This window comes from Camelus bactrianus, chromosome 11 (genome assembly GCF_048773025.1).
Source record: "Camelus bactrianus isolate YW-2024 breed Bactrian camel chromosome 11, ASM4877302v1, whole genome shotgun sequence".
NCBI lineage: Eukaryota > Metazoa > Chordata > Mammalia > Artiodactyla > Camelidae > Camelus > Camelus bactrianus.
This window is the reverse complement of record NC_133549.1, coordinates 82001871-82015509: the sequence shown is the minus strand read 5'-3', so window position 1 is coordinate 82015509 and position 13639 is coordinate 82001871. Positions and strand designations below refer to the sequence as shown.

Below are 13639 nucleotides of genomic sequence, written 5' to 3'. Positions count from 1 at the left end.
TCAGATCATCCCTCTCGAGCCCCTGTGTGTTAGAGTTCTCTAAAGAAATGGAACTAGGAGAAACAGACTTAATAAATAGAAATAATAATGTGTTTTAAGGAATTGTCTCAGATAATTGTGGAGGCTGATGGATCCAAAATCTAAGGGGTGGGTAGAGTGGCAGGCCAAAGACCCAGGGAAGATCTGATGTTGCAGTCTGGAGTTCTAGGGAAGTCGGGAGGCAGAATTCCATCTTCTTTGGAGGAGGTTAGTATTTTTCTCTTAAGGCCTTCACCTGATTGGATGCAGCCTACCACCCACATTATGGAAGGTAATCTGCTTTATTCAAAGTCTACTGATTTAAATGTTAATCACAACCTAAAACAAGGGAAAACAAAAACTTCGCAGTGACATTTAGACAAGTGTTTGACCAAATATCTGGGTACTATGGCTTAGTTGAGTTGACATATAAATCAACCATCATAGGCCCTGTCTCTTGGAGGCCTTTGTGCTGTGGTCAGCAGTCCCAGTGGATCCTAACCTGCCGGCTGTCTAGCCCAGGTGCCAGATGTCAAGAGAAGTCACCTCCAGAAGATGCCAGTTCAGCCCTCTGCTGTTACCATCACTCCTGGCCATTCAGTTCTTCTGAGCTGAGACCCTCAAGTTCATGGAGAGGAGACAAGCCACCCCCTTCTTCTCTGTTCAAACTCATGACCCGCAGACTCCGTGCACATAGTGAAATGGTGGCAAAGTGGTTGTATACCACTATGTTTGGTATGGCTTGATAGACAGTAATACATACCTGGGATACTAAAATTTTAGGCAAAATATTCCTATGAGCTGTCACATGTTGCTGAGGGAGGATTTTGCTGGCATGGCTGAAAGCCTGTAGCCTCCCAAACAGTCCTCATTCAACCAAATCATAAGACTTCTCACCTTGACCTTTCTCATCTTTCTTTGTTTTCCTCCCTCCAAAATCCGGCCTTCTCTGAACCATCCCAAGAAGTCTCAGTCTGGAAGCATTAACTCCCCAGTTCTCTTCGTCTCATCTTCTTATGTTCCACTGAAGCCTCAACAACCCAGGTCTATGGGATGGATCAGCTTAAAGCTGAAAAAGAAATCCCGTTATGTATAGGCTCTGGAATTTTTACTTGATAAATTACTTAGCTGAGGATACATCAGGGGTTACTCTACTAATAAAAAGAAAAAAAAATCATAATTACTGGAGTTAGTGAGTGATTCTTTCCATCTACAAGGGCTCTCTTGTGAATTTCACAGTTAGCCTTGAGCTGGCCGGGAGCCACCTGTAATGAAAGACACTGAGAACATACACAAATAATAAGGTTGCTTTGGAGGGACGTGCATTTCTTTAGGAAGGAAAGAGAAAGGAACAGGCTATTTGTTTCCCAGTCTCCACTGCCCAGACTGGTGTAAAAAGCCATGTGCACTTTTGTCGAGGGCAGGGGACAAGGGGTTGGAACATCTGGTTCTCCGCACCCCCAATGCAGAAGGACATGAGGCTTACCCCTTCTCTTTAATATTTTTTGAGGAAGAATGTTTGGAAAGCTGTCATTAGAATCTTGGTGTATCTCTAACATGACATGCTTTTGAATTTCAATAAACGGGGGAAAGAGAGAACTTGAATTTCAGGGACTTAAAGGAAATGACAGGAATCTGCCTGTGAACTCTTTAATTACTGTATAGCACGCTGAAGCTCGTGATGATTTTCAGTGACCTGGAGTAATGAATCCGAAGTTTAAAAATATCAAACTTACTTAACCAGGAATAAAATCCAAGCACGTGTTTGAAGAGCAATTCTTTATTTCTGCTCTGGAAATCTTACAAAAGGGTTTAGACATACGGACCTCCCTGGGCGCAGACTGGTAAGATGGAGTTCCCGGGAGGCGACATCTCTTTAAGGAACGTTCCTAATGAACTCTGAGGAATAACTTCTCTTTTAGTCTGGGAGCCAGGGAGAGGGCAGCTGGAACAGCTGGGAGGTCTCCTGTAGCTTAACCACTAGAGGGTGGATGTTTCTTTCTGCCCCGGATGACTGGGGGAGGCATGATGGTGCTGCAAAGACGAACTTCTCCAAAGGGTGCTGACAGCCCAGAGGGCTAAATACTAGGTACACAGTGAAGTCGCATGGCAATACCTCCCAAATGAGGTTTCATGTATCATGTGATCTTGGCCCCTCAACGATGAGTGGGATTTAAATAGGTGGAGAAATGACCCTTCAGGCAGAGGAAGGAGCAAAGATGAGCCTGTGGGGAAGGAACTCAGAGGAGAGGAGCCAAACTGGAAGATCTCCAGGGGACATCGTCTTGGAAAGGGGGCAAAGCACAGACTCGGAAGGTCCTGAAATGTGGGAGGGAAGGACGAACTCTTCTGTTCTCCAGCTTGAGGGAGCAGTTAACGGTGTTCAGGTAAGAGACGGAGAGAACAGTGCAATGATCAGTCCTGGAGTCATCCTCTGCTCCGTGGTTCACCCTGACGAGCTGCACCGCCTCTAAGCTTAGTTGTCCTCTGTCTGTCTGTCTGTCTGTCTGTCTGTCTATCTATCTATCTAATTTATTTAAATTTTTGAATTGAAATATAGTTGACCTACAATAATATGTTAGTTTCAGATGTACCACATAATGATTTTGTGGCCAGAGAATAGGTTCTTGCCTCCCGCAGGAAAGAGTTCAAGAGCGAGGCATAGTAAAGTGAAAGCAGATTTATTTCAAGAGATACACACTCCATGGACAGAACATCTCAGAAGGCAAGAGAGAGCGACCATGAGGTGCAGTGTTGTTCGTTTTTATGGGCTCGCTAATTTCATATGCTAATGTGCAGAAGGATTATTCCAGCTACTTTGGGGAAGGGGCAGGGATTTCCAGGAATTGGGCCCCCCGTCTACTTTTTGACCTTTCACGGTCAGCCTAGGAACTGTCATGGCACCTGGCTTCACGATGGAATGACTTTCATTTGGGTGGATGGTAGTCTTTCATCAATGTGTTCACACTCAGTAAACAGCACCTACTGCATGCAGAGAACCTAGTAATGTGTTCAGAGGTGGGGGGGGGTGGCTACTGCAGAAATAGGAACCCGCTTTTACAGAGCAATTCGATTTTTTCTTTTGGATGTATTCCCTCCATCTCTGTACGTCACTTGATGCTCAGAGGCCAGGTTTTTGTTAAGTTTGAGGGGTCAGTGGGGAATCAAGCTAGAAGTGGTAATAGAAAACGGGAAACTGAATTTTAGAAATGAGATGAGGACCTGGTGGAGATTTGGGAGCGATTTATAAGGATCAGCTCTGCAGGGGAGAGAGTGGACGGAGGAGGGAGAAGAGGGCTGGAGAGACCGGTCCAGGATGGAGTTAAACTCCTTTATCTCTTCTCCATCTTGCCACGCAGCTCCCCAAGGGCACAGCTTGCTGCCCTGGGTACCACACAGCTGATGGCTCAGTTGCTCCAGTGGACTGAGCAGGACCTACTAAAGGGTCTCCTTTGCAAACACCTTCAGTTTCAGGAGCTTTAAACTACCCAGTCTGCCATGGCCCACACATGTTTCCCTGCTGGGCAGCCAGCAAGCAATTTTCTTAATTATTTTAATTAAATCTTTTTCTTGATTTTTAAATGAAACACACCTATCTGTTTAAATGGCTGTATTCCCTGGCCTCTACACTGGTTGACTTGGAAGTGTCTGTTGGTGTCCATGTTCAAAGTCATACAGGACTCAGATGCTAATGAGAAATGTGCATCCTCTGTTCCCCCCCACGTCCTCACACTACTTTCTCTTTCAGGCCCCAGCCCCAGGAGGAATGCCATTTGCTACAATTTCTGTTCTCACCTCTCTGCACTTGAGGGTCACATCTCCCACGGAGCATCCCTGGGCCCAGCTTAGGAAGCAGGCCCTTAATTCCTAGCAAAGATGCAGTGGGTGGGATCACAGATGGGGAGAGAAGGTTCTGCAGAACAGAATCTCTGTGCTGTTATGAAAGGATGCTGGGAGATCTGGAAACAGCAGTATCACTGCAGATGCTCAGGGAGCACTTCATGGGTATCCAGGACCCCGAGAAGGGCCAAGGACCCAAGGCCCTCACTGGCCCAGGTACAGAGGCCTCCAGTGGGGATGGAAGCAGTACGTGAGCATCACAGAGAACCCAAGGAAAGCCCACACTCCTTGCAGACAGCCACTTAAAAGCAGATCTTTTAGATGGCCTTAAACAAGGAATTATCTCATTGTAAACAAGGAATTTGTTCATTATAACTGTGATGAGTGTTTAGAAGGCAAAGCACAGGATGCTGTAAGAGTACCTAATGTGGATGGGGAGAGGAGGACTCTGACCTGGTCAGTCAGTCAGGAAGGCCTTCCCCAAGGACATGATCTATATGCAGACACCTGAAGGATGTGCAGGAATTAGCCACGCAGAGTGATTTAGGAGAACAACATGGGTGAAGGCCCTGAGACAGGAAGAAGTGTCTGCTGCATTTGAAAAACTGAAAGCTCTGTATTGATGGGCCATCCAGGGAGAGGAAAAGAAGGGTGTGAGGGGAGGGTGGAGAAAGAGGTAGCAACCACATCATATGGAGCCATCGAAGGCCATGTTAAGGATATGGCCCTATATTGGTGAAGTCTCTTTTTGGTACATATGACAAAGACCGAATGCAAATGAGTTTAAGTTGAAAAGGCAATTTATGGGTTCAGACAACTGGGAAGTCTGGAGTTAAATCTTCAGGTACTGCTGGATCCAGGAGTTCAAATAGTATCATCAAGACTTTCTTTTCATATGTAAACAACAAGTTTCTACTGTAGAGCACAGGGAACTATATTCAATATCTTGTAGTAACCTATAATGAAAAGAATATGAAAACGAATACATGTATGTATATGTATGACTGAAACATTATGCTGTACACCAGAAATTGACACAGCATTGTAAACTGACTAGATTTAAAAAAAAAAAAAAAGACTTTCTTTTCAATGAAAAAAAAAATAAAAGCAGATCTTTTAAATTTACTGCACATGGCCAGGGATAATTTGACAATTGCCATGACCTCATTTATGGGGCCTCTTTCTAATTCCCTTCTGATAGAACCCCCAATCCTGCAAACAAATGGTGCCTGAGGCCCATTCTATATGCTGAGGCTACAGCAGTGAACAAAGCAGACACGGGCCAGGCAGGCATCATGAAGGTCGAGAGGGCAGAGAGGAAAGAATACATATATAGTAGGATGTCAGGAAGGGATAAGCTAGGAAGAAAAGTAAGTGGAGACCAGATGGTGAAGGTTTGTTCAGTTCTCCATGTTGTACGAGAAATCCTTCTGGGTTTCTGAGACCAACGAAGCCCTTTGTCCTCTCGACCACAGTCTTGATTGGAAATGTCCACACTGGACAAGGTGGCTGACTTGAGAGGAACAGAGGGCATCCATTCCGCAGACAGACAGAGCCCAGGTCCAGTTGTTCCTGAAGCTCCACCCACCTGCATCAGTCCAGGCTTCATAGGTCATCACATCATCTGGATGAAGCTGAGTTGATTGATTTTGCTTCAATAGCAAATCTCCAGCCAGGAGGTGCTACAGCCGAGCAGCTGTGTGCATGCACGAGGAGAGGGAAGAGCGAGGGACCTACAGGTGGTCCTGAACTGACAGGACTGAGTGACACGCAGTGCTGGACTGAGACGCTCACTGACCAGTGGACCCTCTCTGGGTTGGAAAGGAGAGGGAGACCAGGTGTGGGGAGAGGAGTAATGATTTGGATCTGCTCCGAGTGTCAGAGGAAGGAGAGATGAGTTGAATATGGTCTGAAGCCAAGCTGCTTGGATTTGAATCCCACATCCTCAACTGTTCAGCTGTGTGACGTCAGGCAAGTTTATTAACGTCTCTGAGCTTCTGTATTAGCGTTCTCCAAAGAAACAGAATTGACATGATATACATATATATAAACACATAGATAGAGAGTAAGTGAGAGAGATAGAGACAGACAGAGATATTTATTTTAAGGCACTGGCTCACATGACTATGGGGCTGGCAAGTCCAAATTTAAGAAGGCAGGCTGGCATCCTGGAAATTCTCACAAGAGTTGGTGTTGCAGTCTTGAGTCCAAAGGCAGCCTGGAGGCAGAATGCTTTCCTCTTCCAAGCGCCTCATTCATTTCTCTTGAGTCCTTCAACTGATTAGGTCAGACCCACCCACAATCTGGATGATCACTTGTTCTATTCTCTCTACTGATTTCACTGTTAATCACAGCCCCAAATACCTTCACAGCAACATCTAGATTCGTGTTTGACCAAACAACTGAGCAGCATGGTCTAGTCAAGTTAGCACATGAAATTCACCATTACAGCTTCCATTTCCTTATCTGTGAGAGGGGCTACTAACAGAACCTCCTTGTGATGGTTGTTGAGAGAACGGAAGGGGCTGCTCTCTGTCACGTGCTGAGACAAGCGCTAGCATATGTCTCCGCCAGGTAAGTGTCAGTGGGCTTTGCCTGTTCCCATCTTCCAAGTGGCGATGCCAAGGAAATCTTGCTTGCACTGGTTTGAGGCAATACAGACTCGGGTTTGGAGCCGTCGGGGCGATCCCAGAGGCTAGGCGGAGGGAGAGTCTTCTGTTCACAGGGTGAATTCATTCCCCCGGCACCACCTCTTATGACCCTTCCATCTGTCACTTCAAGTTCCCTGACTTTCCCCCGAAGAGCCAGGTTTTTCCTCCCTGATTCCGTGCACGTCCCTCCTGCAGGGATCCAATGCCCCGCCCCGTGGGACTGTTCCCCTTACGGCGCAGGCACTGTGGCTGTGAGGGGTTGGGTGCTGCACTATCCCACTCCTAAGGCCCTTGTTGTGCGATGTTCCTTGAGGTCTTCAAAGCCAAGGACGTGCCCAGCTCTGCATGGCGCTGATGAGCAAAGGCTTGGGAATCAGCAGGTGCTGGTGGGCTTTGCCACCTCATGACTGAGTGGCCTTTAGACTGGACTCAATCTCACTGCATCTCAGGTTCTCTATCTGTAAAATGGGAATAACATCTACTGAAAAGGACCCCGAGAGGTGAAAGGAGAGAGGTGTGTAAAGCCAGGAGTGAAACATCATGGCTGTTGTCACTCACCTCAGCAGCTCCTGCACACAGCACCGCCTGTGAATGCCTCCTTTGTGAAGTCCAACAAGTTAGTTTCGAAAACCTGAAAGATCATCTTTGATCGGTGCCAGGTGATTAGAAGAGGTGAAAGGCCCATCAGACCTTCCCTCTGTGTAGGGAGCACGCAGGTTTTCCTTAGTCCACTGGGCATGGGACCCTGCACACCCATCCACCCAGATGTGCCCCTCAAGGTTGATGCCCGTCACCCTCAGGCAGCTCGGCTGTCTGATGTCCCTGTGGGTACGGCGTGTTCTGTTTGCAGATGACTTGCCCTTGCCTCATTCCTTCTGAGCTTTGAAGACAGCCTTGAGAGGTTGCTACTCTCATTCTCCCCATTTCACAGACGAAGAAACTGAAGCTCAAGATGCCTCAGGACTTCCTGAAGGGCAGGCAGCTGGCTATTGGTGGTGCAATCTCACCCCTAGAGAGTGTCCCTTCCACTCTCCACTTGGCAAACATGCGGGTCCCCAGAATTCCGGCGTGATCAGCCCTGGTGCAGCAGAAAACCCCTACCTGGCCTCTGTTCTGAGGGCTCAGCAGGAGGCTGCAGGGGGCCCAGGAGGACTCGGTGTTGGTTCCCGGGAAATCAGGGCCATGAAAACCTTCCGGACCCTGGCCACCTTCCCCAGACTGGGGCGGAGCCGCGCAGGAGGGCACACGCTAGAAAACCGAATTGCTGATGAGACCCATTTCTTTAAGAGAAGGCTTCTGACTTGCGTGTTTGCAAGCAGGGGTCCCCAGAAGTTCTAACCTAGGAAACTCAGATGTTGGTCCCTTCAAAGTACCTCTGGCTTTTACAAGTTCCATTTTGTTTAGTGGCTTTACTTCAGGGAAATCATATAATCACTCAGCTCTTTCTTTGCTTCCTCCCCTGTGTCTCAGCCTCTCCTGCCCTTCCTCTTTTGTCTTCTCATTTCCTCCTTTTCTCATCTTTTTTCTCATGTATTCCTCCTTCTTCCCTCCCTCCCCGCTTCTCTCCTCCCTCTTCTCTCTCTCCCTCCCTCCCTCCCTGTCCAGCCCTTTCATAGTGATTGAGTCAAGAGGGAAGAAAGTGTCCTCTCTTGCCAATTCGTCTTCCTGCACTGGAGCTGTGACTTTAAACCAACAGAGAAACTGTTTGGGAGAAAGAGACCTAGGCGGGTTTTGAACTTATCAGAAGCACATCAGCGTCTGGGCAGTGGACTTCCTGTTTATACAGCCCCCCTTCTCCTGGGAGGCTCAGCTGAGCCTGGCCAGCTGTGGTCGGGGCCAGACGCCTAACTCCAAAGCCCAGGATCCCACCAGTTGGTGTCAGGCCCAGGCCCACTGGAGACCCGCAGTGTCCATACCTGCCTCCACAGTGCTCCCCATGCCTGAACGTGTGCGGTACCCAAACACCCCCTCTTTGTCCATTCTCATTCTCCCTCAGTCAGCGGCACCAGGAGCCTGCCCTCCACAGGAGCCGGGCTGGGGCACTTCCCACCTTTCTCCCTGTTGTGCAGCGAGTCCACAGGGGAGCACAGCTACCTGGGCTTTTCCTGGGCCCTCCAGCCTGGAGCCAGGACCCAGGTGGCTCTAAACTGAGGGCACCTGGAGAATCATCACCTGTCCTTACATATTTATGAACTACTACTCTGGTCTCTGCACCATTTTAGGGCGCTAGGGATACAGATGGAAATAGACAAGGCTTTCTGCCTGTAAACGCTTATATTCACAGACAATGAATGAGAAAATGTAAAATGATGATGATGGGGGGCAATTAGGGTGCAGAGGTGGGGCTTGCAGGGAGGGGGGGGGTCTGCCTGGAGTGACCAGAAGGGCACCCCCCAGGGGATTTCTTTAAGTTGAAGGTGAAGAGGGGACAGTGCTCCAGGAGAAGGGAAGCATCAGTGCAAACGTCCTGGTCCTGAGGAGGGAGCTGGCTGGGCTTGGTCAAGGGGCAGAGAAACAGTGGGGAGACTGGGGCACTGGAAACAAGGGACGGGGTGTTTTTTGGTGAGCCCTGAAAAGTAACCAGAGGCAGAGCTCCTTGAGCCCATGGGCTCTAGAGAGACGTTTGGATTCTATCCTAAAGACACAGAAACACCATTAGAGAATTTGACTCGGGAAGAAGGGTGTGAACAGATTTATATTTTAAAAGTCAACCTGGTTGATGGGAGCTGGTGGATGCCCAGCAGAGGGTCTGGAGCCATAGAGCAGCCCACGGTCAGACATGTGTCCTGTAGCTGGCACTGGGGGCTGTATGTGAACATGGGGGACTGAGCCCCTAGCCGCAGGGATGTCACACACGTAACCTCCATGATCCTCCTGCAGACCCGGGCAGAAGATCAGTGGAGGGATAATGGCTGGGGCAGAGACAGAAACAAGAGTGCGGCACCTGCTGTCCTTTGGATGCCGTCCCAAAAGCCTCCCTTGCAAGCCTTTGCTCCCAGACCATTGGGGTTGGACCAGGAAGTGGCTTCAGTCTTTCATGCCTGGAGACAAATGTAGCTTCAGATCAACGGTTCCTACCTTCACTTCTGATGAGCCCCTTATGGCCAGCAACAAACGCATTGTGTTTTTTCCACAGAGTCATGGCAGCAGCGAGGTGAAGGGGCTTTGACTGTGGGCAGAGTGGTTGGATGGACAGCAAGGATGGGGGGCCTTGATAGAGGAATTGTCCTGTGTCCATGTAGGGGTCCACCTGGGGTCACTGAGCTTGAATCTCATTCAGGAAAAGACTCTTTTTCAACAGCAAACATTTAAAAGGCCCCAACACCACACTGAACCAGTCACAGAGCCCTCGGGTGACCGACAGCAGGAGGCTTGTCCCAAGCTGACCACCCAGGCTGGCAGCCAGAGTCCTGGGAGCCTTACTGGAGGGAGCTTTCTCCCTCAGACACCAGGTGGTGACACCTGTGTACGTGAGGTGAACTCTGAATGACCGCAGGTCCCCAGGCTGCAGACTTTCTGCCAACTGTGACAAAGCCCTGGGCAGGAGGGCTTGCCACCCCAAGGATGGACAGAATAGTGCCTGAAGACCGTGAAGAAGCCCAGGCCAGACTGGGACAAAAAAAATCTCTTGCTACACATGTCGGTGTGAAAAAGAAACTAGAAGCAGGTGTCTTATCATTCACCTTACTGTCCTAACTGCTCCATATGAGGAATAGCATTTATAAATATTACATGAGAACTATCTCCATGTTTTGAGGACTTGCTGGACGCTCATTATGCTCAGCATTGAAAAATACATTATCTCATTTAGTTCTCCCCACAGCTAATATTCTGCCATGGACAAGGTTGCGGCTCAGAGAGGTTAGGTGACTTCTCTGAGGTCACACAGGCAAAGCCTGGACTGGAGGCTGGGCTTGCAGCTGTGTGATGCAGACTCTGAAATTAATGCAGATGAAAGTGAGAACATTCAGACTTGGAACTCCAGAGTGTGAACTGAGTCATTGCCAGCAAATCTTTTTTGCATCATCATAACTCACTGAGTTGAAGTTTCCCCTTGGGTGCTTTTATGCACAGATGCAAGAAACCAGGTCCACTCTGGTGTCCCCTTTGGCGTTGAAACCTGGGCCCAGCGTGAGCCAGGTCAGGGAGCAGCTCCGTGCCCTGGGCAGTATGCTGAATGCTGCCCTCCTTTGTTTCGTTTTGTTTTGTTTTTAGTTGAAGTACAGTCAGTTACAATGTGTCAATTTCTAATGTACAGCACAAGGCTCTAGTCATCCATATACATACATATATTTGTTTTCATATTCTTTTTCATTAAAGGTTATTGCAAGGTATTGAATATAGTTCCCTGCACTATACAGAAGAAAATTTTTAATATATTTTCATATCTAGTGGCTAACATTTGCAAATCTCAAACTCCTAAATTTATCCCTTCCCATCCCCTTTCCCCTGATAACCATAAGATTGTTCACTATGTCTGTGAGTCTGTTTCTGTTTTGTAGATGAGTTCATTAGTGTCCTCTCTTTTTTTTCTTTTTTTAGATTCCACATATGAGTGATATCATATGGTATTTTTCTTTCTCTTTCTGGATTACTTTACTTAGAATAACGATCTCTAGGTCCATCCATGTTGCCACAAATGGCATTATTTTACTCTTTTCATCACTGAGTAGTATTTCATTGTGTAAATATACCACAACTTCTTTATCCAGTCATCTGTCAATGGACCTTTAGGTTGCTTCCATGTCTTGGCTACTGTATAGAGTGCTGCTGTGTACACTGGGGTGCACGTGTCTTTTTGAATTAGGGTTCCTGCAGGACATATGCCCAGCCTTTCTTTGTTTTTGATCCTTGCTGTTTACTGTAAAAGTAACACAGTCTTGTCATAAGAAATGTGAGCATCATGGAAAAACAGCTTCTGAAAATGTGAAAGTTAGCATCACAGTCAGGGCCCCAGCAGAAAGCACTCAAGTTTGGGTCATTTCACAAGAGTTTAATAACAGGACTCCTTACAAAGGTGCAGGTGGGACAAAGAGTCACCTTCCCTGGAGAGGGGAGCTGGAGGGGAGCAGTCACCAGATACAAAGTCAGGGAGCACCCCTGGACAGAGTTCCAACCTTCCATCAGCAGAACTGGGGCGACTTGGTCTCAGGGTTCCGGGGAATACACAGCCCGTCGTCCTCACCTCCTGCTGGTGATGCCGACAGTAGTGTTGGTCGGGTTGGTTCCCAGGGCAGAGATCAGGCCCAGGAGAGTGGGACTGGGTCTGGAGGGTGACAGAAGATATTGCACACAGTGCCCCAGAATCCCATCCCATAAAGTCACCTCTGGCATTGGTAATGTCTCTAAACATCATATTAGGAACTGAGTCCTCCAGACACTCACTGCACCTGGGTAGTTCCTCCCAACTGAAGCCCCTGCAGCCTGCTGCCCTCATGCTCTGCAGGGCACAAAGTGAGTAGAATGAGGTCTGCCGTATACAATCAGAGAATCCCATTAATCAAATGACAGCAATGGAAACATTAATGAGGAGTGAGAGGAGGAGGCAGCATGGAGGCTGGGTCCACAGCGACTGGCTGAGAAGTGGAGGAGGAGGATGCCCAGGGCTGGAAGAGGCAAATGGGTGGGACTCCTGCCCCAACAAGCCTCCAGAACTGGCCCCACTCCTGCCTCTGGACAACCCTCCCACCCCACGTGCCCCCCACCCTTCGCCCACACACTGAAAGCTCTCTGTGCAGCCAGGTGAGGTGTAGGCAAGAGTGGGTGTAAGGAGGGCTGTGGGAGGCTGTTAGAGGGTTTGAGTTTGATTTAGGTTTTTTTTTTCCTCTTCTCCACTTTATTTTTGTCGAGGTACAGTTGATTTACAATGTTGTGTCAATTTCTGGTGTACAGCAGAGTGATTCAGTTGTGTATATATATATTCCTTTTCATATTCTTTTTCATTATAGGCTATTACAAGATATTGAATATAGTTCCCTGTGCTACACAGTAGGACCTTGTTGTTTATCTATTTTATATATAGTAGTGTGTATCTGCAAATCTCATACTGTCAGTTTATCCCTTCCCACTCCCCCTCCCCTCTGGTAACCAAAAGTTTGGTTTCTATGTCTGTGAGTTTGTCTCTGTTTTGTAAATAAGTTCATTTGTGTCCTTTTTGTAGACTCCACATATAAGTGATTTAGTTTTGGAACAATCCCTGTGGCTTTACCTTTTCCCCAAGTCAAAGTGTCCCAGGTCCAGAGCATAGGCTCTCTCTCATCCTGTGGTCCCAGACCCCCAGTGCCACATCCCTGGGACCCATCAGAAATGCACCTGTTAGGTGTCACCCAGACCTGCTGAGTCAGAGGCTCTGGGGGTCCAGCCAAGAAATGTGTGTCCTAACAAGCCCTGAGGTGATCATCTCTCAAATCTGAGAACCACTGGCTTCGAGCAGTGATTTTCCACTGTGAGATTACAGAGCAAAAATAGTGCTGCCGCCTGGACCCCACCCCTAGACTCTGAGTTCACTGGTCGCAGCCCAGGAATCATGGTCCTGACTTGCAGCTCAGGCTGAGCCCTTGTCTGGACCTTTCCCCAAGAGGTATCTGTTCCCTCTAGACTGGCACTTCCTGTCTCTTTGCTTCCCTGCACTTCTTTTACTAAATCCTCTTCTTGGATTTACCTTCTCTTTTTTTCATTTATTCACTGAAAAGGGATTAGGGTGATAATCTCCTTTCTAAACACTTACTGAGAAAAAAAGTGCCTGTACAAACAAACAAACAAAAGGAGATATATGCACCCCAATGTTCACAGCAACGCTACTTCACAACAGCTAAGCTGTGGAAACAACCTAAATGTCCATGGACAGAGGAATGGAAAGGAGCTGTGGTATATTTATACAATGGAATACTACTCAGCCATAAAAAGGGTAATGTCATTTGCTGCAACACGGATAGACCTGGAGATTATCATATTAAGTGAAGTAAGTCAGGCAGAGAAAGACAAATATCATATGATATCACTTATATGTGGAATCTAAAAAAGTGGTACAAATGAACTTATTTATAAAACAGAAATAGACTCACAGACATAGAAAACAAACTTACAGTTACCAAAAGGGAAAGTAGGGTGAGCAGGGAGAGACAAATTAA

At 47.7% G+C, this 13639-nt stretch overlaps 1 protein-coding gene and 1 long non-coding RNA gene across 2 annotated transcripts in view; both read right to left on the bottom strand.

Moving 5' to 3' along the window:
* Positions 1-1780: 1780 nt before the first annotated feature.
* Positions 1781-8060, bottom strand: LOC141579178 (uncharacterized). The gene is made up of 2 exons (XR_012510349.1): positions 7068-8060; positions 1781-4814 (listed from the first exon to the last, which is right to left on the bottom strand). It is a non-coding gene; the product is annotated as an uncharacterized LOC141579178 (long non-coding RNA).
* A 3427-nt stretch (positions 8061-11487) lies between these two features.
* CXCL12 (C-X-C motif chemokine ligand 12) overlaps positions 11488-13639 on the bottom strand; it is a 28749-nt gene continuing 26597 nt past the window's right edge. Inside the window, exon 4 of the mRNA XM_010967075.3 lies at positions 11488-11775. Coding sequence (XP_010965377.1) covers positions 11691-11775 — 85 coding nt within the window. The 3' untranslated portion in view covers positions 11488-11690. The remainder of the gene's footprint in view (positions 11776-13639) is intronic.